General features: G+C 46.2%; 1 protein-coding gene across 1 annotated transcript in view; it reads left to right on the forward strand.

The window, feature by feature from the left end:
- The first annotated feature begins 1,765 nt into the window (after positions 1–1,765).
- hhip (hedgehog interacting protein) overlaps positions 1,766–25,678 on the forward strand; it is a 31,375-nt gene continuing 7,462 nt past the window's right edge. Inside the window, exons 1-11 of the mRNA XM_062478040.1 lie at positions 1,766–2,436; positions 5,340–5,532; positions 9,648–9,789; positions 11,209–11,425; positions 17,945–18,096; positions 19,108–19,281; positions 19,521–19,664; positions 19,800–19,921; positions 21,449–21,572; positions 22,308–22,447; positions 23,720–23,801. Coding sequence (XP_062334024.1) covers positions 2,164–2,436; positions 5,340–5,532; positions 9,648–9,789; positions 11,209–11,425; positions 17,945–18,096; positions 19,108–19,281; positions 19,521–19,664; positions 19,800–19,921; positions 21,449–21,572; positions 22,308–22,447; positions 23,720–23,801 — 1,763 coding nt within the window. The 5' untranslated portion in view covers positions 1,766–2,163. The remainder of the gene's footprint in view (positions 2,437–5,339; positions 5,533–9,647; positions 9,790–11,208; positions 11,426–17,944; positions 18,097–19,107; positions 19,282–19,520; positions 19,665–19,799; positions 19,922–21,448; positions 21,573–22,307; positions 22,448–23,719; positions 23,802–25,678) is intronic.

Consider the following 25,678-nt stretch of genomic DNA (forward strand, 5'->3'; position numbering starts at 1 on the left):
TTGATCAATAGTATATAAATACATTAATAGGGTTTTCATAGTAATCTAACAGTAGAACCAGCTATACTATAATGTGTAGCACAATATTACAGTCATTTATTTTAAATGGGGCATTTTGAAGCAAAAATAAGTCTGAAACTGTCTTAAAAGCAGCTTATAAAAAAACTATGACCCCCGAAAACTAAGATGTCACAAGAAAGAGAGTCGAAGCATATCAAAAACAGGGGGTAATTTATTGTACTGTGTAGCTACATTGCTGTTTGTGTGTAAAAAATCCCCAGCCTCCACCACACCAGGACACTGGGTTAGCTTAGAGCTGTGGTTTGTCTCCCTGTGATTCCCCTTGCTGGTCTATCTCCCTCCAGCAGATGTCCTCTCCTCTGCTCCACAGCTGTATCCCACATGTTTTCACACTGCTCAACAATGCGGCTGTATTCCTCCGCTGCTGCTCGCGAACAGACCTGCCAGCGGAGACGTCTTCTGAATACGCTGAAGTCCAGGTTTCATGACGGTTTCTCTTTCTTGCTACAGTATGTTCTGGTGGAAGTGGGGTGGGGGTGGGGGGGTTCGGTTTCCCAAAAGCTTCTAGGAGCTGAGATCATTGTTACCTCCTTAGCCCGGGATGTACTTAAGATCTGGTAGCGCTTAAAAGCTTTGGGAATCTCACCCCATTTACTGTAGAGTAGCTTGTCTATACTTGGCCCAAAAATGTCTCTAGTGGGGTAACGCAAGGAATGCGAGGACAGATTCAGAATGCAGCAGAGGGAGGAGGGGGGGGGGGTAATTCGTAAGGTCAGACCATGGCAGGGTCTGTTGTTGCTGCCTGTGCTGCTAAGATTCGAAGAGAGAGTCATTTCCATGATTGCCCACAGTCAAATCAGGCCCTGCTGGATTTGTACTACTCCAGATTTTGGTCGATAAGCCAAGCTGGGGCTCTGGTCAGTGCCGGGGACCCCCAAGGAAGAACAGGTGCGGTCAATGTTACTGATTTTGCGATTCTCTTTGCGAATCCAAAATAAGCCAGTAAATCTTTTTTTTTTTTTCTTCTTTAATTGCCACAGTTGGACATTCCCTTTTGGATTGTTATCATGTAATCTCTCTGAAGAGGGAATGAAAGAGGGTTTGTCCCGCATTTGGCTCGGTCTTATCAGAAGCCCTCAAAGGAAGAGGAATACCTTGAATACAAGTTTGAAAAGTGTGTGCTTTGCGTGGGAATGCACTGGGTTTTCATTTTTCAGATCAGGTCCTATGCCTATGATATTAATGACAAATAAATATTGTTTATCTATATGGGAATATATGTCAATATTATACAATACAGTCTTCTTACATCCATTCAATGAAAGAAGTGAATGGGATAATACTGTTATCATTGACTCATAACATTTGTAATATGTTAAGCTTTGAAGTTCGGAGACACCATTTTTTTTCTTCATTATTCAAAGAAATGTGACAATTTTAGAGCAATTGTCATTTTTGAATGGTTTGGGGTTCTTTCCCAACTACCCTCACATACTTGCCATGAATAATCGTTTACAACTTGCTCCTTGCATTCCTTGTAAGAATCATTGTACATCTCAACATATCATCTCTCACTCTGATAAATCGCACCTCTTCAGTTCTTCGCTATGACGACACCGTCCTGTTCCGAGAGGCAATTTTCCCCCCGATGCATACACGACTGGGGCCAAGTGCGCGCACCCGTTGCTGTCATACGTCACTGCGCTTGCTCGTCTTCTCGCGCGCTGGTTAAAAAGAAGGAGGAAAGAGCAAGGAGAAACATGTGAGCGCTTTGAGGATCTAGGGAGACAACTTTGTGCTTACTTTTTTGACCAAATGCACCAACCACTGTGCTAATACGGAATTTACTACAGAGGGAACGACACTAACTCTGCTCATAGCAATTCAGTGTTTGTTTGTTTTTGGTTTGTATACTAGATGATGGTTTTTAAAATATTTTTTGTACTGCCATTATAATCAGCACTTCTATTAATTTATGTGTTACTGTTTTTATTTACAAATAGTGTTGATGCACAGACATTATATAAGTACAAGTTGCCAACACCTGTAGAGATTTTGAATATATAATCTCTTTAGTGGCAGGATTACTGCATTTCTTGGTCAGTGGTCCAAATTCGTTTTGTTTGGAACATTACGTTTAATATGAAGCATTTGAAAATTGTGCTGATGTTGGCTATAGCGGTCAATGTGTGGGAATGTGGAGATGCAAAATTCGGCGAGAAGGGAGAAATTAGCCCAAGAAGACGGAGATGTTATGATGGAAGCATGCCTAAGCGACTGAAGAAAAGGGAAAGAAAACTGTCACTGGACAGCGGCAGTAGCAGCGGAGAAGTTTGTCACAGGTTGTACCCTCGTGGGTCCTGCTGTCCCACCAGGCGAGCTGCCTATCAGATCCTCCACCGGCGCGACGCCAGGGTATGTTCTGCATGTTGCATTCTTTCATTGTAAGTGCTGTCTTTACTGCCAAACGCCTCAGGGAACGTATTTACAGCGTTATTGTTCTTCCGCCGCGGTGTTGACAGCTGAATTTACAAGATACATCATGATGGGGGATGGTGGAAAATGCTAGCTACCACTTACGAGTACGACACACTCCTCACTCGTACTTCTTCGCAGTTTTTTGTAAGTTTCTTGGTCAGTTAAATGTTAACTTCATATTATTTGAATACAATAAATGATGACATAGTGTTTGTAAGAAAGCCTTCAACAGTATTCGGTCCATAAATGAGACTATTTTCGATTATCGCTTGCTAGTAGGAGCTGTTTTTGGCTCGAGCGTGTCCAACGCGCTTCTGTTACCATGGTTATCAACCCTCGTAACATTTTACGTTTACTCTCGCAACAAAATATCAGCACGAGCGCTGTCCAAGTGAGTCAGCAGCACTGGAAGTCGACCAACATTGAGTGATTAGATGTTTTAGATTAACTAGATGTATTCGCTAGATATCATTTTTGACATCTTATATCATCATTTTATCATCATGTTTATTTTTGATGTCGGGATATTTGTGATGAAATGTACTTAAAATGCAAACGGTTAATTTCGATTTTTATTTGTTAATTTCATGAGACTGAGTTTACAGTACAGTAAAAATGCCTATTATGTAAACAGCAAACATGTCGCTGGGTGGTATCTCACTTTGTCTGGTGACAAAAAGCCATATTGCATCATTTAATTTGCTCAAGTCATGCAAATAAGAAGGAAAAACTGAATGGAACAAAAAGGACTCGACTTCTCCTCCCCATTACACTGCCCACACACGGAGTCGTTTTTGCTTATGGCTAAAGAATAACAACACCATTGTGTTTGTTAGTTTCACTAATGGGTGAAGCTGGAGAACATCAGTCTCTCCGAGTCCTCAACCCTGTCCAAGTGTTAATGCCTTTGAGAGGGTATTTGTCCTGCGCCCACCCCACTGGTGCCCCCCCTTCCTTCCTTCACTAACTTACACCTATTCCCAGTGGACAAGTGTTTTGTTAAAGCTTTTTTAACACCAGTCTTAGTGTTGCCTTCACCAGAGCTCCTTTTCTCCAGCAGCCAAGAAGGCTGAATGTGTGGTGGCTTTCTTAAGCAGTGAGCATGTATTAAGACTGAATGGTTACACTTTTGTCTCTCTCTCTCTATCTCTCTCTCTTCCTCCCCTGTGATTTCTGATGGTGGGACCTTATGAGGTCTTCTCAGCCCCACATTGTCAGTGATTGAATGACAAGTGATTGTTTTCAAGTGTGTCTTTGTGCATTGATATATTTGTTCCAGCAATTTAACTAACAAAAGCCATTGTGAGGATCCAATCAAAGAAAAGAAAAATCCTGTAACAGCTGCTTGGTGTCAAAAGCCTATATACACATTAGCTTGTTAAACTATGCCTATAATTCTCTATGAATGTAATAAAAACAAAATATGCGTGTACCCTATGCAGCTTACAGTATGAAAGTCACGCTAGTGGATGTGAATGATTAGGGCAAATTGTCTTCCATGCTCTTCTAGTTCACTGTTTTAAACTAATCTCAGCCTTGTTAGAACGTTCACTTTTGAGGAACAACTGGGTGAAATTTAGCAAAACACAACAAACAAAGGTCCTCTTGTTCTGGTTTGGGTGATGGCAACATTGGAGCCCATCCCGGCAACATATGGGCACAGGGCATGGCTGAAAGCACACAAATACTCTCCACGGACCCTCTGCCAGCCCATGGCACACAGAATCAATGGGCAATTTAGAGCAGGAGGGCAGGCATGCCCTCATCTCTACACAGCATGGTTTGGTGGGGGGGCGGGGGACGCCACACCACTCAAAACGCGCCTCCAGGAATGAGCTAACCTGACACTTGCCTGCCTGCTTGTTTGCTTAGGCTGAAATGTCAATACTCGGTGGGAAAATAGGCCACCACAAATACGCTCCAACTCTGAAGTGTCCTGGGTTTGTGTAGCATGTGTCTTGACAGCAGAAAGGACGGTAGAGAAAACAGTGTGTAGTCCATCTTTGGATGGGTTCTGCTGGATGTACTGTACAGTAAGCTGTGTGTGTGTTCACTAAACAGCCTCTAACAGGTTGGGCAGAGGGCTGAGTCGTGCTCCAGTGTAGTTTTTGCATTCAATAAGAGGGAGGGAGGTGTCCATATGTTGAGCCCATGTCTGCAGTTCTAATTGACTTAGACAGACTGCTAATTTGTTGATACCAGTGCGGGAATGATGTGCCTGTCTATCTCTAAATTGATGTTTATACTCAGACCTCACACAGAGTAAAGCACTACCAGCCTGCTGGCCTATCCAAGCACATGCCTGGAAACAGCATAGATTACATTGTGTTTTATTACATCTAATTTGTTGCGTAAATAATCCTGCTAATTTTTCGGGGCTTAATCTTTTGTTTACTTTTGTTTAGTGACCCTAAGTAACACTTCAACCCTCCTAATTCGGCTTCATCCATTTCAGGACCCCCCGAGTCTGTCTGTCATGTGAAATGTAATTTGAACTTAACTGTTTGTACGCTTAGGTACACAAGCCTTGAGTGAGTTTGTTTTTTCAAAAAGACCAGGGTGTTCCTTTGAGTGTACTGTTATAAAAGTGAGATTAAAAGGTAATCAACACTCATTTTGGTGCAGTTTCTGTTGTGAGATAAATCGAACTGAATCTAAACCTTGGAGCATTTAAGATGTGTTATAGATTGCGCTATAGTTTCTTATGATAATGGTACACTATCAACAACATGTACACTAATTTAAAGCTGTGTGAATAATTTTTCTTGTATGTTGGGTCAAAGGTCAGAACACCCCAGAATTTTAATCAGCCATTGATCCTCGTTGCGTGTGGTCCACAGATCTTCTCTACCAATAATACAGACTGTGGCCGGCTCCTGGAGGAGATCAAGTGTGCACGCTGCTCACCCGACGCCCAGATGCTGTTCCACACACCTGAATCGGAAAAGACTGCCCTTAGGGAGCCTGACCTCCCACGTCTGTGCCAGGACTACTGCCGCAAGTTCTACTATACCTGCCGAGGACACATACCAGGTAACCAGGCCGTCAACTCCCACTAAAGATCAAACAATTCCCAACTCCTGACTCCCAACCAAACTTGCAGGTTTTTCACTTGCACAACAAACGGACATGTCAGGAGGAATATCCGAATATTTATTCATCCTGCCTTACCTCACCTGATCCCAGCCCTCCCATGAGTCAGTCTGGATGCTTCACTTACCCCCACACGTGGGTTAAAAGGTCTGCTACCCACACACACTGGCATACAGTGTGGCCTACCCACCAGCACTTTGACAATTTGTCTGCTCACTTGGGCACTCAAGGGAGCAACAATTGTTGTGCTCTTTTTTTAACAGTTTGGGCAGTAGGCTAAACCCACCGAGCTGTTTAACAGCACCAGGTGGAGGGGATTTATTTCTCCTGGGCTTCGAGTTAAATGAATTTGTAAATTATTGTGGCTTTTTCTAGATTCTGAATGTGGGTTATTGTTTTGGTTTTTCTCGTTCACACAGAGACTCTCCTTTGAGATGTGCCCTTAACAGATGGTTAGGCCCTATTATGAGAATCCTGGAATAACTACGCGTCAATCTGATATTTAGACATACGCACTCTCAGACACTCCTACACATACACACCCCTCACATACACACATAATCTGCCAGAGAGCTGTTGCTAAATGAATAATTTTATGACCTGTTTCTTCCCTGGGTCCATATTTGGCAAGCTCCATGAACGCTGATGTCAGCCCCCCCCCCAGCCCCCCCAATGCTGCCCAGCCCAGCCTGCCTGTCTCCCTCCCTGCACTGTGTGGTGGATGTGTAAGCATGCTGGCTCTAGTCTAGACATTAACACCCCTCACCCCCTAACACAGCCCCCCCCCCCCCCCACCGACACCTCTCCGTGCCTTGCCTCACCTCTCCCCAGCACCACTAAAACGAACGCGTAAGCAGGTCCAAAGCAGACACAGACCATGTCCTTGTTTATAAAAAAATAAATTAAAAAAAGGCCACTCAACATCATCAGTTTGTTTTCCTTGGTGGTTAATTCGATGGAACGTAAACACAATCAGAGTGCTGCCTTGCTGGCCTCAGATCCCCCCCCCCCAACCACACACACACACACACACACACCTGCTAATGATTTGAATTGACACGTTTCCTACTGAATATGATGGTACAGTGCGGAGCTAGGAGCACCGCTGCCGTTCCTTTAAGCTTTTGTTGGCTCCTCTGAAGCTCTGCTTTTGCCTGTTACCTGCACGTTCTCAGTGATCAAACACTCTTCTTTTTCTGGCTTCTGAAGTCTTCTCGTCCTCTTGCCAAGTCTTCTTCCTATCTACATCACCACAACAGATTAGATCTGCCCTAAATTTGCAAACAGACAACAGTGTTTCAAACATTCAAACACAGTGCTGCGAGCCACCCACCCGCACAGCACGCGACCCTTACTCCCACTCGCACACACACACACAAACACACAATCAACAAGGGTTTGCTGTTTGACACATAAGTGCTCATAGGAAGGGAAGGCTAATGGAGCAAAATATATATAAAGGGAGGGAGAGACAGAGGGATTGAGGGGTTACATTACTAGCCAGTTAGTGGACAAGACGCAGTGACGGGGGGAGATCAACAGGGGGCTCGAGACGGCGAACCGGAGCCAGAGGGGGAGTTATTCCTCCTCCCTCCCCAGCCTCACTCCTCCCTCCCCAGCCTCACTCCTCCCTCCCCAGCCTCACTCCTCCCTCCCCAGCCTCACTCCTCCCTCCCCAGCCTCACTCCTCCCTCCCCAGCCTCACTCCTCCCTCCCCTTTGCAGATCAGCATATGTGGTGACGAATGACACATTTATTTTTCTACAAAGGTTGTGTATATGTAAAACTGCTGAAGTGCATCAAGATGTCAAGTACTTTGGGTGGCCACCCAGGTTGTCTTGGAAGATAACCAGATGGATGTATAACTTTAGCGCTGGGGAGCAGGGATGTGGATGAAGGTTTTCTCTCTTTCTCCCTCTACAGTTTTTTTGAGGGCCAGTACAATAAAACTGGGCCTTGTTGAGGAGGCTATGCTGCTCCCTGCCATATGTTTAGGGATTCATTTCAACATAAATTGCCTAAATTGGACAGACCTCTAAGTACATATAATTCTAAATACAGCAATGTTTTCACCTGTGGAATTCTTTTTTCATTTCTTTTGGGTTAAAGAGCTTGAACAGCTTGTCATTTTTAACAACAGATGGTTTATGTTTGTGGCCATTATAAGTGGTGACAATTATGGTGACATACTAAAGTACCCACATTTTATATTCAGTAACACTTATATTTGCATCAAGAGAAACAATAATTCTCCTGACAAAATTCAAGCTCCTGCTCTGTACTTGTTTGCTGGAACATGGAGATAAGCATGTTTCAGACAGCTGACTAACAGTATTTAAGTGAAACGGTAGCGTTTACAGCATCCTAAAATGTCCTCCTGCTCCAGTGAAATCCTCCCCCTGCTCCAGATTAGGCCATGTACTTAACTCGTCATTTCTCCATAAAGACATTTACTGGCTTGACTCTCACTTTTAACATCCAGGCCCTTCACCCTCTCCTTTCCCTTCCCCTCCCTCCCTCCCTCCCTCCCTCCCTCCCTCCCTCCCTCCCTCCCTCCCTCCCTCCCTCCCTCCCTCTCTCTCTCTCTCTCTCTCTCTCTCTCTCTCTCTCTCTCTCTCTCTCTCTCTCTCTCTCTCTCTCTCCCTCCCTCCCTCTCACCCTCGCTCTCTCCTTTCCTCTTTCCCTCCCTCTCCCCTTCTTTCCCTGCACCTGAGGTCCCCCGACCAGCATGATTAAGATAACTTGAACACATGTAGGTGGGTGGCATTGCCTGGGAGTTCTCCCGGTGTGTTTGTGTGTCTGTTTGGAGTGTGTGTTTGATCTCTGTGTTGTGTTTAGATGTTTGGGAGGATATCCTATCACCTCCAGTTATGGTTTGGTCAGGCCCTGTGGTCGGTGTGTGGGGGGGAAGCCCGGAGTGGGGGATGAGATGAAAGGAAGAAGAGAGGGAGTCCTGTTTGTGTTTTTATCCCTGGCATGTTTGCTCTCCTCTCATCGTCAGAGGGACTGGCCCGGGAAAAATTTAACTGGCAAGGTTGTTTTTAGGTCGCGTAGGGGCTCCTGGATTTACACAGTTTCTTCTGCCGTCTGTGTGTGTGTGTGGTGGGGGGGGGGGGGGGGGGGGGTATTGAAACTTGTAATAATGTTGTGAGTGACTACCTGGACCCTGGAGGTGGGTGAGGCGCCTGTGTCTGATTGCAATGTTTTCCTAGATCACTTTGTTCGCACGACATTGGAACAGCGTTAAATCAGCTGGTGGGTCCAAAAGAAATAAAGGTCTGGGGGTGAAACAGCAATGGCATTTTTGCTTTGAAACTCCAAACCAATACTGCCGAATGCCATCCATCAGCATTGGAGAACATCATTTCTTTATTTGGATTTGAGTGGAATATTTATCAGTTTAAAAATTTGAAGTGGTTGTATGTGTGTTTGGAAGACTAGGCCGTTCATTAAACAGGCAGACGTTGTATTAAAGGCCTCTCACGTTACACATGCTGCGCCCATATGCCGCAGAATCATTCGATAACATCGTGCCGTGCTCCAACCATCCATTTCTTCGTTTTTTGCTTCACTCCTCGGTGTCATTGAACCGACTAGAATAAAAGACAGTCCTTTGATTAATTCAATGATTAGTTCTATCATAGCTTACATTACATGTAATCATCATCCAATTGCTGTGCCTTGGGCTTTTGTAGGTGTCTTGAAGAAACATGGACAGCGGAATCAGAATCTCTTTATTTGCCAGAAAAAGTAAGCTTTGCTCCATAGTTGGAGAAGCAAACACCATTACCTGTCTGAAGGCAGCGTTCTGTTAACTCGCTCAACTTTTCTCTGCTTGTCTAGCCAGGCTTTGGCTTGTCTAGCCAAACTCATACTCTTCAACCCCTAACACATTACACACACTTACACTCGCACACGGGCACACACACACACAGCTGTTGCTATGGTTAATAATTATAGCTGGTATGTTGTCAGTTAGGTGTCTATCTCTGTCTAACGTCTGTCTGTTTATCTGTGTGTCTGTGTGGGTGTCTGTGTGTGTCTGTGTGTTTCAGAGCTATTCCAAGCTGATGCGGATGAGTTCTGCCAGTACTATGGGAGGAGGGACGGCGGCTTGTGCTTCCCAGACTTTCAGCGAAAGCAACCGAGGGGCCAAGACTCCAACTACTTGGGAGATGAGAAGCTAGAAGACAATAGGTTAGTTTGTCTCCCATAAATCTGAGGTTTTGTTCAATTGTGCCATCTATTTTAAATATATCAAATGTTCCCATAATATTCCTCACATAAGGCTGTTCAAGGTCATCTCTTGCTGACCACAGTGCTGCAATTTGTCACTCTTACTCATCACACAAAACCAGATATAGTTCTGACTGGCCACCAGTCTGACAGCCATGTCCCAATTTGCTGTGAAGGGGGAGGTCACTGATGCGGCTCCAACCACGTGTTCCGGAATGCCCCCGCCACTCCAAACTGCTTTTCTGATCCCAAAGCTGTTTTTTGTTTGGTGTTTGTTCAGGGTAAATTCACCCCAGCTTTGGACGCACAATGAAATTGCTTAGCCTGCGTCACTGGCAACCCCACTCCCTCCCTCCACCCCACCCTCCACCCTACCCCACTCCCTCCATACACCCTACCCCTCTCCCTGCCCACCATAGGCAGCTTTGACCTTTAACCCTTTTGAGGGAAGCCCCCGAGACTAGGTGAAAGCTTTGGTATGGCATGCCAAATCCCCACCACCACCACCACCACCCAAAAAACAAAACAAAAAAAACGGTGTGTGGGGCGATACTGTCACTTTACTGACAAGAGGTCACCAAGTTAGCCACAATATTTTCTCAAAGGGCATAAAAAAAACCTCCCCAAAGTACCTTTGCTGTTTGCCGTTTGATTGGTCCCTCGGTCTCCGATTGAGGTTGAGGAGAGATACATCGTTCCTTTTGGCAGTCCTGAGAGCTTCTAGAGGGACTCTGGAAAAGAGAGAAGAGGACGATGACTACGGACTATGCTCCAAAGATGCACTCCTGCCCTCCTCCTCCTCCCCTCTCCTCCTTTTTTTGTCATCCTTTTCATCCCTCATTCTGAGAAGTCCAAGCCACCCTGTCTATGAGGAGAGAGGATTTTCCAATTAAATCCAGTCGCAGATGTATTTTTTTACAGGTTGAAAACAAACAAAACAAAAACCACCTGCTGATCTTGCAATGTTGCGTTGTTAGCTAGCTGTGTGGTAAAATGATCTGTGCTGTTCCCCTCCCACATCACATATCAACTGTGGTTAGAGCAGCGGTTGTTTCACAGCTTGAAAACCCCTGAAGAGTCGGTAGCATACTATGTGTCCCAAATGCACATTATCCACTGCAACTGACTGGAAGCCAATGATACTCTGTGAAGATTTTTTCTATCCTACCTCCCACAAATCAACAAAATGTATACTTTGCTCTTTCTCTGTACCTCCACATCCTCTCTCTCTCTCTCTCTCTCTCTCTCTCTCTCTCTCTCTCTCTCTCTCATCACTCCTTCCACTCTGCTCCCCCCCTCTCTCTCTCTCTTAACAGGATTATCTCACTTGTTTACCCCCTGACCTTTTGTCCTCCCCTCTCCCCACCACCACCACCACAGTCTCCGGTCGCCCAAGAAGCACAAGCACAACTGCTACTGCGCCGAGGAGGTGCTGAGTGGGCTGCGGCAGCCTGTGGACGTGGTCCACTGTGGGGACGGCTCCCAGCGCCTCTTCGTGCTGGAGCGGGAGGGCTTCGTACGCGTGCTCACCCACCGCATGGAGCTGCTGAAGGAGCCCTTCCTGGACATCCACAAGGTGGTGCAGAGCGGCCTGAAGGTGAGAAGGAGAGGCGTTGTAGAAGGCGGGAGGGAAAAGGAAAAGGGGGTGAAAGGGGGAGAGAAGGGAAGGTTACTGCAGGGAATTAAAAACTAAAATTGATAGGGGGGAGTGACTGTCCTCCTCAGACATACCTAAAAAGTTTTTAGCCTATGCGAGCTTTAGGGTGGACTGTGGTTGGCGTTGAGAAAACATCGTTATGATATTGTTACCTACTGTTGTTGACAGTTAAAGTTGAAGTAGGCACTTTCCAGACTAGCTGGAGACGAGGGAGAAATCGAGACATTCTTATTTTACCACACCAGAAGAATTGTTAACACCTCAGAGTGCCGTTGACGTCATTGTGTCCACTGTAAATGTGGAACGTTTGGGCCTCATGGACCGAAATCGCTTTTAAAACCAGTTCACTCACCATTGTAACACCCAATTTAGCAATTAACCAAACTAACAGCCATTTATTAATTGCTCACATGGCTAACTTACACATTATTATCCTCTTGTTAAGTGAGGGTACACATTATGCCCCCTGCTAATTTGCTGCTAATTTATACAAGATGTTGTAATAGCTCCCTAATTTGCCTACATAATGCCTTACACATTGTTTCTATACGAGCACTAAATATCCCATAAGGGGAAAACTAGAAAAAAAGGATAAACTTTCTCTGCTCACGTATTACCCCAGCGTCTCACACGGAGCTAGAAGACAGTTTTTGGTCTCTCCCCTCACAGCCCCTGTCTTTCTGCCATTGCTAAAGAAAACATCTCTCCGCTGTCTAGGCCTTTCTCTCTCTAATAGCAAGGGGTTTGTGTCAAAGGCACAGAGAAAGAAAAAGAGAGTGAAAGAGAGGGAGAGAGAGCACTCGCCATGCTACTTTGCGGTTTCCTCGAGACAGGAAGCCAGGACATGTCTGCACTTCAGAGGGGAATTATCGCCTTTTTTCTCAACGTTCGCTCGCTCAATCTCTCCCTCTGACTGTCAGTCCGACCTCCCACCAGTATGGAAGTCAGACTTCCAGAGAGCGGGATAAGAGTTGTAGAGGAGACCTGGGGTGGTCAGGGCCAGGGCCAGCCTCCGCCTGAAAGATAATGTTCTACAGCCGTTTGTTTTGGCATACTCTCAGAGGGAAGGAGGACGAGGGAAGCACACCCACAAGTGAATTTGAAAGAAATGCAATCACCACCAGCCGTTCTAGCAGTAGGCTTTGTGTTGGCATGGTCTCCGGGTAGAAATCGTTCTCAATTTTCTTTTTCTTTGTGGAAGCCTTGGATGTGTGTATTGAGCGTTGGAGGGCTGTGCGGTTTCCAGCCAGATGTACTACAGAGGCATGCAGCGTTGTCTTGTATTGCGCCAGTTGTGGAAACACCATCCTCGTAGCTGTGAAGGATTTGGAAGCTTTCAGATATCGTTTTTTAATCCGGCGTGAAATGTGTTTATTTTTTTTTCTTCTTCTCTTGGATATCTCATCTGCTTCCTGCCACTTTGACCCAACATTTTTCAGTATTTCGATCTCAGACACTGTCGGATATTTACCAGCGACCACAACAACGGGTACAAAAAAAAGCTTATTGATAGATAGCATCAGATGTTAACCAGAGAGATGAGCTTGAGTTGGTATGATGGTGGGGCACACGCCACCACAGCACACAGTTTATCTATCACGCAGGCCTCCCGCGCTAACCTGCAGGAAAAAGAAGGACCAGAGCCTCTGAAGTGCTAAGCACAGCCCAATGGCTGGACATGCAAACAAACAGGTCCACCGGGACCAACCTTCCAGCCTGCGTCTTATCATCATTAAACCTAACTGGTTGCGGATAAAACAATCATTAGAGTAATTGGAGGTGGCTCAGGCCCGCCCCTAGGTCGGGGTGTCAGCACCAGGGGAGGGCTAAGATGTTTACTCTGCTGCATCAACAGGACGTGGCTCAATCTACACAGATGGAGGGATAGAGAACCCAGGAGTCTCTCGGGAATCGTGGAGTGGGATGGGGGGGTATGAGGAGTAGATAACATGTTTGTCGCTGTCCCTCACACACCCCCCCTGCATGTGCTTTGATTGCAATGTACTGTGTTTGCCCTGTCCTGGAATCACCACAGCCCCCCCCCCCCCCAATTCTCTCGCTCACCCTCGTCCTGCGATCCCCCCAGTGACAATTAAGCCGATTCGCTCGGAAACAAAGCTGCGCTGACGTGGAGTCTCTCTGCATCGCCGTGGGTGTTCTCCTGAAACTCAATCTCTGCTCTCCTCCGCCACACACACACACATATATCTTCCTGTCCTTTCAGGGGTTTGTTTAAGAAAGAGTACAAAACTCTTACTGGCATTCTCTTCCCTCTATAGAGCCTCCTAATTTACAGTACACACCTACTCACAGAGGTCGGTCTGTCTTGCCCTCTGTTGCCTTAGTGACAAATTCTGATATCCTTCCTTCATCCTTCAACTGCAATGATTTTAGTCCCCAATCACATTGGATCAGGGCCTTTCAGATGTCACAGCTAAATGGCTATGGCTCATTGGGAGCCCAGCCTCTTGATGATTTGCTGTTGTCACAGGCCAGGCGTTGGATTAGCTGCTTCAAAGCGGTACATCCTAATAAAGATGCCACACACAAGAAGAATTTATTTTATGACTGGTTTTATGACTGTGCCAGCTGTGCCAGGCTATTTAGTATGTTTCAGCTGAGCCCCAGCATCTAATAGCGACGTTTGGCTACAAAGCAATCTTCCACAGTTCACTTGTTGTGGCTGTTGTTTCTCTCCAAGGAACCCGCTTCCAGATGCTACACAGCAAAATCCCCACATACATTCCCACATGTAGAAACTCCCATAAACCTTGCTGTATTTAGCACTGGCTATACGTCTATCCTAAAAAACACATCAAATGTCATCTTTGATTCAATAAACAGTGACCGATCGGCCTTGTGTTCCAAAAACGCACCCAGGTTCCAGCAGTGATAGCGAAATTGGTTTTCATGTGCCAGTCCGATAACCGTGTGGGTTAACACCCCATTGAAGTGTATTAGCCTGTCTGACAGGGAGCAAGAGGCCCGTAATGAAATATTTCACGAAAAAAAAACTAATCGCTCCCCACGTGTTATTCTCTACATCCCGCTTCTCACACACAGCTGTCAGACTCCCCCAGCCCGGGGAACGCAAACGTGGCTCTCCCCAACGTAAGTACCCTGTCCATGAGAAACGAGAGCCCTCCTCTGTGCTGTCACACTGGTGAACGAGAGCCACAGGCCCCAAGTCGTGTTCATGTCACTATTGTCACTATTATCCCATTCATGTTATAGCCCGCCTGGCCGTACGGTAGTGCTAGGGAAATTATGTGGACATTTCAGGTCATGTCAATCGTCCAATATGAACATCATGTGTTAGCACCAACATGTACACCCCTTTTGAAAGGTGTGGGTGTTTTCCAAGATTTCTAGGTTTCGTTTCTAGGCCTTCAGCCTGAGCTACAGTCCTGTCGTAATATTAACAAGTGTTAACAGGTGGAGTGGACACATTGAACTGGCTCTCTGGTTTTATTGTGCCAGAGAACTGGGGAGGAGATGGAAGATGGGGCTGTCCGGGGGGGGGGGGGGGGGGGGGGTGACTGTGAACATTTGCCTTTGAGGAAAGGAGGTTGGAGGGCATTGTTTTCCTGGCGGACGGTCCGAGTTAGTGAAGATCAAGAGTTGCCGGGCAACAATTCGTCAGCCCAGCTAGGCATCAAGGGCCTGGATAGAAGTTTCTCCTGTGCAATCACCTCAGCTCTTTTCCACTATAAGTGGAGTGGTTTCCAGGTCTGTGGAACTCAACTGGGATTTGCTTACACAACCCTCTTCTACCTCACCCCACCTTGCTTTCCCAACCTTCTGTGGAATGTGGCTGAGAAATATCCTGAACCAACATTGAGAAATAAAAGTTCAAGCAGGTGTTTGGGGAAGTACAAAAAAAATGTATAAGTCTCAAACCCTCTAATGGACTGTTGAAGAATAATGATAATGACTAGTTGCAGGTTGACATGGCAACGTGTTTTGTGGAGGCTGACTGTTGTGAAGGGAGGGACCACAATGACATCATCGGGTGCATTGTCCCCAGCAACGAGACAGCAGTGTTCTCTTATGACCGCTCACTTTAGGGGGAGAGGGGAGTGTGTCTGTGTGTGTGTTTAGGGGTGGGGGTGAAAGGGGGATGTCAGAACAGAGGATGTCTGGATGTAGAAGTCCTCGACCCCACACACAGTAAAACCTACCCAAAACAACTCCCCTAGTGTTTTATGTCAATGATGGAGCCAATGTTCTGGTTACACTGTAACTCCACATAATAACTACCAATTGGAGAAGGTTGCCAACAGTCTCTCCACACCTCTAACTCTGGCAGCAGTGCATACAGTATATCAAGCCCAGGTTAGTGTTTCGTCCTGATCAAAGTTTCCACATTGGCCCTGGTGGGAGAGAAGCTCCAGTGGAGAGTTGTGTTTTCCATGGCCTGGTGATACTGTGGGCCTGCTTCTGCAGTAGCTGCTGATTAACTCAGGAACTAACATTTCAGTCTGAGAGACCTCGGCGTCTCATGGTGGTCTCACTGGCTTCAGATCACAGCTACGGCTGCTCAGGAATTCCGCTCTCGGACCTGCTCCCGCTCACTGTATTTATTTTTGGGATCCGGGTCACTGAACCTCCAGATTTGACATGTGGGTCAAGTATTTTTGAGGTGGATCGGGAAGGCCCCCCTCTGAAAAAATCCAAACAATACTTTTTCTTACACGTCCCCTCGTGAAGGGAATCTTGTATTACCAGCATCGACCTGCAGCTTGCTTTATGCATCCCAGCCCACCACCTTTTATTGGACCACATTGATCTGACATTTAGTAGGGATCATAAATTCTTGCGGAGAGGAACTGTTGTCTTTGGAGCTGAGATTTATTTGTCACCTTTCACAACTTCTCGCCTCATTCTTGGATCGATGGGAGCACCCCGTCTCCAAACTTGTGTCTCTATTGGCGTAGGTGGACATTTTCATCACATTCCAATGTGTGCAGTCATGCCGCTGACGTGACCATGTGGACTATGTCACCGCTGTGTTTGGCCTGGGCCTGGCCCAGTGCAGTCCAAACACAACTGGGGGATCCAACGCACTTGAACCAATTTATGATGTGTGTTCCTTGGCCTGGTGACACGGACTACACCTCTCTCTAAAGCCTTCTTCCACCGACGTCCAAAACACAGACCACCTCCTGCTCCTCTCTTTGCCGAATTCCTTGTTAAATATTTTGAGAGCGAATACCAAACGGCTGATACTGCCCTGCGCGTCCCAGACCTGATGCCACCAGGTCCGACCTTTCTAGGGGGGCAGCAGGAGAACTGGGGACCCCCCCCCATCCCCTTATTGTCTTCATTCTTGAATTTTAGAGAGCTGTCATGCTGTTTTGGGATGAAAACCAAAAAGCCCCAAAAATGTCTGAATCACATTTGAAACATTCTTAACACCCAAGCCTGGCGTTCTGTCCATTCCTTTGTTCAGAAGGGGATAGAGGGAGGCACACACACAAAAAAAGGACCGACCTGACCGACTTGCCTCAGGGACTGAAACGCTATAGCTGCTTATTACAACTAACTATGATGGGAGGACCACCATGGTAGTGACAACAGATGTGGTAGCCTCCGGGGTGAGACAAAGGTTTACGTATTACACAAGCAATTTAGATGTTTTCTAAACATGTTGCCAAGACAGTGGGAGTTGGCAGCCCCTTCCTTGTTTAGGTTTTCCTTCTCTTTCTTCTCCCCCCTCTCTCTCTCTCTCTCTCTCTCTCTCTCTCTCTCTCTCTAGAATTTAGCTTAGATTTGGGGGAGTGGGGGTTGGGGGGTGAAGGTGGAGAAAGAAGGCAATGAAGGACCCTGCACTTTTGTGCTCTCTATGAACTGCGAGTGAGCTAATAAATTCTTTCAGCCACTCAGCGCAGCATTCACGGATATCCCCCGAAGATTACACACACAAATCACCGCACAATGGAGGCCGCCGGGAGGGCTCGGGGCGTCGCACCCCCCCACCCACCACCACCACCGCCGCCCCCCATTCCCTCGAACCTTTGGGACGGGCACACACAACCAGGATGGAAAGACACGGGATGGGGGTATGGAGGGTGGGGCACTGCCCAGAGTCAAATGTTTTATAATGGTGTGTAATGCAGTGGTCAGGCAGGGTGGAGGTGGGGGGGTGGGTGGAGGTATCAGTGTGACAGGGTATCTATAGAGACCTCGATGGCAAGAGAGCTAGCAAGCGGGATGGAGAGAATAAAGGACAAGTGAGAAAGGGAATGTGAGAGAATTAGAAGAAGAGGAGAAGAAAAGAGAGAGAAAGTAATGGCAAGAAAGAGACAAGGTGGGGGGCAATTGGCTTTAAGTGTGTGTGATGTGTGTGTGTGTGGGGGGGGCAGGGGGATTGGCTTTGACTCTAGCTGGGACACAGCAGAGAGGCGAAAGGGAACATAATTAACTCTTGGATCCTTTGTGCTTCTCATCTGACTGCAGGGCGGTGATGAAAGAGGCCTGCTAAGCCTGGCATTCCACCCCAATTACAAGAAGAACGGCAAGCTCTACGTCTCCTACACCACCAACCAGGAACGCTGGGCCAGCGGACCGCACGACCACATTCTCCGTGTGGTCGAGTACACTGTCTCCAGGTAATGGGGACCCTGTGGTCAAGAAAAAAAAACAGAAAAAAAAAACTGTTCTTATTTTGTGTTGTTATGTCATAGTCCAACAGTATTCAACCCCTAAACCATTCTTGGTCCAAATAACTCAACTGATCTTGCCTGTGACCTTTGCAGCGTTTGGAATAAAATATTGTATAATACGTTTGTAAAATATGCGTGTAGGAGAGTTGATAGACATTTTTTTTTGTGGGTTTGGATATATTCCCAAATACACACCAGTCCCTCAAAAACGCCTTTACTGTCAGCGATGGCATTTCTAGAAGCATATAATGATATAATTATACAACGTGTCTAAATGACTCCTCTGGTGTTGTCTTATTCTGCAGCTTAGAGACCACTGCGCCTATTGCACAACGACACGCGAATAAGAAAACAAACTTCTAACTAACCCATTAAAGTATTACGTTTTATTATCGTAATCACCGTTGTACGTTTGCTTTAAAGACTTAATTTTGTCAAAGCTGCAATTATAATCTTGCCAGCATCATCATGGGCCATGCAATAAACAGATGAATCCTGCTTTGGTATTTCTAGAGTCGGTGCCTAAACGTGTTAATCCTTCTCTGGCAAAACACTAGGAATCTTACTGTCAAAAACTGTTGCCCAAAATAACACCTCATTAAACCTTTTATTACCCCAAGCTTTACGTTTGAAGGATTTGATTACAACTCTGAGCTCCACTCCACGTTAGATTTTTGACGATTTGACGACACATCAGTTAATGTCAAAATGCCTAGAGAAAACAAATGAAACCGACTCAATGCTGGAGCTTGTTGATGCATGTCAGTTTACTTTTGCTCCATAACATCAATCCCCTTCTTTATCAGGACATGCACACCACATACATTATACGTTTCTTAATTAGTCTCTGCATTGTCTGATCACACTAGTTTGAAGAGTTGAGATGAGGCCAGTTGTACGTAATGTCTCATAAGTGCTGTTGTACCTGACACTGCCGTGTTTGGGCCGCACCTTTAGGAAGAACCCCAACCAGGTGGACACTAGGACGGTGCACGTGCTGATGGAAGTGGCGGAGCTCCACAGGAAGCATCTGGGAGGACAACTGCTGTTTGCTCCCAATGGGCTGCTGCACATCGTCCTGGGAGACGGCATGATCACGCTGGATGACATGGAGGAGATGGACGGCCTCAGGTGAGGCCCCGGGGGTCACATGGTCACCGTGGAAACTACCGTATATAGGTTTCAAATTAGGACTGTGGGATTCTGTTTTAGGGTGAAACAGTCGCCTTGTAAAAAAAAAAGAGACAGATAGATTTTATGTATTTTATATGATGTATATTCCTTTGATTCCATTTGATTATTTTTCACTGTAGCTAGACCAGAGCAATACAGTCTGATTTGACATTGTGTTTTTGCCCATGTTTGTGCAGTGATTTCACCGGGTCAATTCTGAGGGTTGACGTGGACACGGATGTCTGTACGGCCCCTTACTCCATACCCAGGAACAACCCGTACTTCAACAGCACTAACCAGCCACCGGAAATCTTCGCTCACGGGCTGCACGACCCAGGCAGGTGTGTACAGTACAGTAACCCTCCACCTGGGATATCTGGTCGCTATGCCATAGAGCTCCGACTCAAACCCAGTTTCTACAGGATATGGTTTTATGGCTGTATCTTTCCTACAAATAAGTCATGCATTCTGTCTAGGTGCGCCATTGATCGGGATCACGTAGACGGCAATGGCAGCCTGCTGATTCTCTGTACCGACGCCAGCGGGAACAATGCCTCAGCAGGGAGGATACTGGAGATGGCCAAGGGGAGAGACTATGGTGAGTTCCCAGGCCTGTCCCAGGCTGCACTGGATTTGACCTTTTCTGGAGTCTGGAGTAGATTATTCCTACATTATTGTAGCTTGTTATGAAATTGCTGCTTTGTCTGACCCTTTTACTTTGAATTTTACGGTCTCTCAGTTTGGTAATCTGGGGTGGAATCTTGAGAAATAATTAGAAAAAAATAAAATAAAGAACATTTGCTATGTTCTGAGAAAGAGTAGGGAAAAAAAGCAGCTTTGATTTTTTGTGCTACAAATGTCAAATCTTTTTGCGTTGTGAGAACATTGGTTTGGTTTTCATCCAACGTGCAAGTACACGCTCGGCTGGCCAGCGAAAGAGAAAGAGTTTTGATAGAACAGCGAGTTGTGATCCACAAAGATTCTTCCCTCGCACCACATTGCCAGGGAATGTGAGCTTGTGTCCATGAACATGATTCATAACTGTCAGAAACAATCAGCGTTGAGATGATGGGTTAGTATTGTTGAAATCCATGAAGAGCCCAGTTCATCTCTCAGTGGAGCTGATATATCACGAATAATCAATACCAGAAGACTGGCCACACTTTTTTTCACAAACAAACAATAATTTTGGAAAGTTTGGTCCATGATATGTAGAGCTGCTGGTTTGTTTTTGCCACACAATGAGTCCTACGTTATCCACTCCCATGCAGAATAACCCTCCTACACAGAGCTAACTCACCCCTCACCCAGGAGGACTCTGATTGGGCCTGATTACCTCCAACCTTGTCCTGGCGCTGGTACTGAGATGATGGAAAAGGCTGTTCTCTACCTCCTTGATTACAAGCAAAACAAGTCCTCGGATTGTTTAATCCCAACACTACTATAACTTTAATATAACTCAAGAGAAGCGGAACAAACCCTAATGGCCTAACATTAGTTTCAACATGATTTAGTTCATCTAAATCTGATTTGGTCCAGCATGGTCAGGTCTTCTGACGCCTATTAAATCAACTTCAGATTCAGACTCTCCTAAGTACCTACCGTTCCTGCCCTGATTGAAACCGCCCTCCGCCAAGTGCTAATAGACTCCTGACAGATCACCATAACATGGATATCCTTTTCGCGTCCTAAGCAAACGCAGAAAACAGTGCTCGTTATAACAGGCATAAATCACGTTGAGGTCTCAGAGTGCAGTTGGTTAGGAACCTATCATGGAAGTGTGATGAGTGACATCGTGGTACCATGTTGGGCATGAGTTTATTCTCTCCCTGTTGTGTGAGCAACAGAACAACCTAGAAAAAGTGCTCTATCTTTACTACATAAATCTACTGACAGGCATATGATCATTGTTATTGATTTGCTTTGTTTTAAAGTGATGTAACCTTGTTTTAATTCCAGAACTCTCCCTCTCTAAACACTACAGACTCACAGCTACTGTACACTTAAGTCGTTGTAGTTAAATCTCACCTTTGTAGTACCAGGCTGGTAGTTTAGCTTTCGACTGGCTTTCCAAATGTCGCTTACGTCATCTGTCTTTCCTTGTCTCCTCCTCTTTGCTCCACAGAAAACGAGCCCTCCATCTTCGACCTGCAGGCCAGCGCTGGCGGCGTCCCCGTGGGGGGTTTCTTCTACAGCGGTTGCCAGTCCCGACGCCTCCACAGGAATTATGTGTTCGGAGACAAAAACGGGTAGGCATCCAAACACCCTGCCACTGAGACCCACGTGGAATCAGTTGTCAAACACTTGCGGCGAAGTTGGTGTTACGCACTGGAAAAAGGATTAAATAAAATACTGAATCCATCCTTAAACAGAGTTTGTTGGCGTCATCCGTCGATTGGAGGAAATCCAAAAGAGCCTCTAGGAACACTCGCCCATTGACGTTTGTCCCCTTGCTTTGGTCCAACATTCCGCTGATTTGGGGAGGGATGGGGGCATGACTGTTACACAACGGCCTCTAGCACAGTTCAGCTCTTCTAGTGTAAATTGAGATTGGATATCCTGCCCTGAACTGTTTCCCTCTCACCCGGTGTCATTCCCACTTGTCAGTGCTGTGTAATGTATCTCCCTCTGCTGATGTCAAACACTCACTTTTGTGTAAACAGAGGAAATAAATAGGGTAGAGCAGGGGGGAAGTGCGCTATCAGTAGATGGCATTGAGCTCGGAAAAATCTGATGTTGGATATTCTGCCTCATTTCAGTTCACCCGGCCAATTGTTGTGATAGGGCCAAAGCGCTTTTATTTTGAAAAGTGTGAATGACACAATTTAACCGAGGCCAACAGAGACAATTATGACACCTTTAAATGCTTCACTAATGGTACAGAAATGTTTCTGCAACTGTACGCTAACGTTTTGATGTGTTTTTCATGTGTGCCTGTTGGTTTTGTGGGCCTGTGTGTGTGTGCGTGTGTGTTTTGGTTTTAGGAACCTGCGAATCCTCCAAAAGTCGTTGACGGCGTCCGGGCAACAGCTCTGGGAGGAGAAGGCTCTGTGTCTGGGCAGCAGCAGCTCCTGTGGCTCCACCCTGGTGGGCCACATCCAGGGCTTTGGAGAGGACGAACTAGGTGAGTTGAAACCAACGTCTCAATGGTGAAACCATAGCCTCAAGTTGGAGAAAAAGGCTTCGATCGACACTGCATTTTTATTCGAGATCATTTCTTTCTTGCTCTTTCTCTCTCACTGTTGCTCTCTTTTTGGCACTGCTGCTCTCTCTCTCACAGTCTCTCTCTCACGTTCTCTCTTTCTGTCTCTCTCTCTCTCTGTCTTTCTGACTCTTGCTCTTGGTTTGTGAGTGTAATCTAAGTCAACAAGGCCTCTGAAATGCGAGGGCTGACAGATCATCCCAAAACCACAGTTTACTTGGAATGACAGATGTCAAAACTCTGGAAAAATCCTTGTTTAGAAGCACAAAACTTTGTATACGGAACAAGGGCGCATGTATTTACACAGTGCATCCCTGATGTGAAACGTGCTGCGTTGTTCACTTTGTTGTTCGGTGGGAGGGCATTCCACACCATCTGACTAGGGTGTATCACTTTCGAATAAGATTGAAACTGGAGAAGGAAAAGGGGGGGGGGGAAGTGTCTTAAGTTTTAGGTATTAACAATGCTGTATTGGACGAATTGCCCATGGAAGGTCACAAACTGTGGAACCGGTAAAGGAAAACTCCCATCGCCCTTCCTGATGGTACTTTCCAACAGGATATTAAAGTTGTTCAGCTTCCTGGCAGGATAATACTGTCATTTCCATAAGATAGCACTGTGTCAAAGACTCCACTGGCTGGGCATGTGTTTGGCCACCTAGGTGGTGTTCAATATTTGTAATAGGGGTTGATATGTGTTATTGTTTACTCTGTGGACTGTACCATTACTCTGTGGACTGTACCATTTAGGTGAGGTGAGGTGAGCTACACTACATTAACTATCCAGTCAAATCCAGTTGAGACTGTCCTTGATCATATTGGCTCAAGACGCAGATGTGTCACAAATCCCTCATGTTAAAGCCTTATTAACCACTGCGCCAGCCAAGTCTCTGGTGATCTAATTTTACATTTTAGCGGTGTGGAATCTGGTTGGGAGGGGGGGGGTGCACAGGCGTCATTGACAGATGTAGGGAGGGCCCATTGACAGATGTTCACAATGTGTCTGCTCATTAAATCGCATGGTTCCAGTTGGGAGTACGTCAGTTTTACGGTAAAAAAACTCTGCTGAGGCAAGTGCAGCGCTGGAGGCGCTCCAAGGAGGGGGAGGGACTTTCTCTCCATTCAGTTTCGATGGAGAGTGGAAATGAACTACAACAAACGACAAGGGACTACATTTCCCATCTCTTTCCTACAGGTGAGGTCTACATCCTGGCCAACAGTAAAAGCATGGCCCAATCACACAGCGGGAAGCTCTACAAGCTGGTGGACCCCAAAAGGTAAACAGTTCCTCAACGTCTCATGAGTCGGTGTGACTGTGTGTGTGACCGTGTGATTGATTGTACGTGCTTGAAAACGGTGTTTATTGATCGTTTTTGTCTTGGTGACTATAGGGATAACCTACTGTACCTAAAAAAGTGTACATCCAACATTTATCAGGTGCTCAAAATCGGTTTCAGTTTTAGCTCTCGTGATTGTCAGTGTGGCAACTGCACAATGAAACAGCAAAACATGAAAACATACTGTGTACCCCGAAGACATTCCCATTCCTCTCACTCTGGTTTTCACTGTCCTTCGTTCTACCCCTCTTCCTACACATCCCTCTCTCCAGGGATCTTATCCCCTTAAGAAAGCATCGCACGACCTCTGGGCGCTGGCCAACACAAACCTCGGGGCGGTAATTGGAGAGAAAGCGTACCATTTGCAAATGTTAGCGTAACGTTCCTTAACACCATCACGGACGAGCATGCCACTCACCGCCCCCAGAGCGCTCCTGCTGAAGAAAGGCCTGCTGGGTAATTTCAGAGCTTTTGACAGCGGGGGTGAACACACTTGCGGTGAAACGCACCTGTCGAAGAGCATCTGTGAACCAGTGTTTTGCTTTGTCGTAGCAGGCATATGGAAGACCTCCTGGAGTACTGGGTTATACAGTGAAGGGGTGGAGTTAAGGGTGTGCTTGTACCCACAGACAAATATGTGACTGCGTTGTTTTTAATTGTGTGTGTGTTTTTGGTGTGTCCTAACTTCTGCCACGTTGTACGTGCAAGGTATGTAGTTAACAGCATGATGGATCTTTAATAATGTTGTTTGTGTCAAGATCTAAATACGTAATCCAGAAAAAAACGATTCTGTCTGGGGACCAGAGAATACATTGGAGTGTATGAGTTATTATTATGAATTACCACCAAAGCACTGCCAGTATTTGCATAATGTGTTTCAGGCTTTGAGTGCCGATGATATACGACCCCAACAATAAGAAATTACATTGAGCACAACCAGATCCCCTTTAGGCTCAAACTTGATTGAAAAAATTTGAGATCCATCTTTCAATAAGAAGTGTCTTCTTTTTTTAAAATAATTCTCTGCCTGTGCAGTACAGCCTCCCTCCTCACTCACATCCACACACACACACATCCACACACACACACATCCACACACACACATTCCCCGGCCGTCCTTTCAACACGCTTGATCGGCGTAGAGAAACGGAGCCCCTCGTGCTTGGTTAAGTCTTCAGCTGAGGTTGGCAGGTGGGGCATCTCAAAACATTTCACATGAAGCTTAAAGTAGGAGCTTGTAGGTCCAAGAGGTTCCCAAACTGATGTTTCCTTACGCCCTGCGTGTGTATGTGTGTGTCCAAATGTCTGTGTGTGTATGTGTGTGTCCGAATGTCTGTGTGTGTATGTGTGTGTCAGAATGTCTGTGTGTGTGTATGTGAGTGGGCAGCGCTCGCACCAGAATCACAATAGAATTGGATCCCCCCAGCTAATTACTCCTAGGTGATGACAGTGCCACCCAAGACTTAGCACAATTAATTAGGCCCCAGATGTTGTTGCGGGGGCCCCTGGTTTCTCGCTCTGTATTTATGTTTTCTGGCATGGGTGCATTTTTTCCCCCCAAGAACAATTCTTTCCACCATCCACAAGGCTTGTTTAGTCTGCCGGCTCTGCGGCGCTGGAGTCTGACTCTCCACACACTCCAGCATCGTTATTAGTATCTCGTTACAATGGAGGGGGGGGGGGGGGGGCGGAGAGGGTGCAAGAGAGGAAGGAGAAAGGAAGGGGTAGAAGGGGGGGGAGGGGGGGTTGCGAGCGAGCTAATGTGTCTGACCCTGGTGCGTTATCGAGTCGGGTGGTCCTCCGTTGTGCTCTTCTTC

Source organism: Osmerus eperlanus, chromosome 14, assembly GCF_963692335.1.
Source record: "Osmerus eperlanus chromosome 14, fOsmEpe2.1, whole genome shotgun sequence".
NCBI lineage: Eukaryota > Metazoa > Chordata > Actinopteri > Osmeriformes > Osmeridae > Osmerus > Osmerus eperlanus.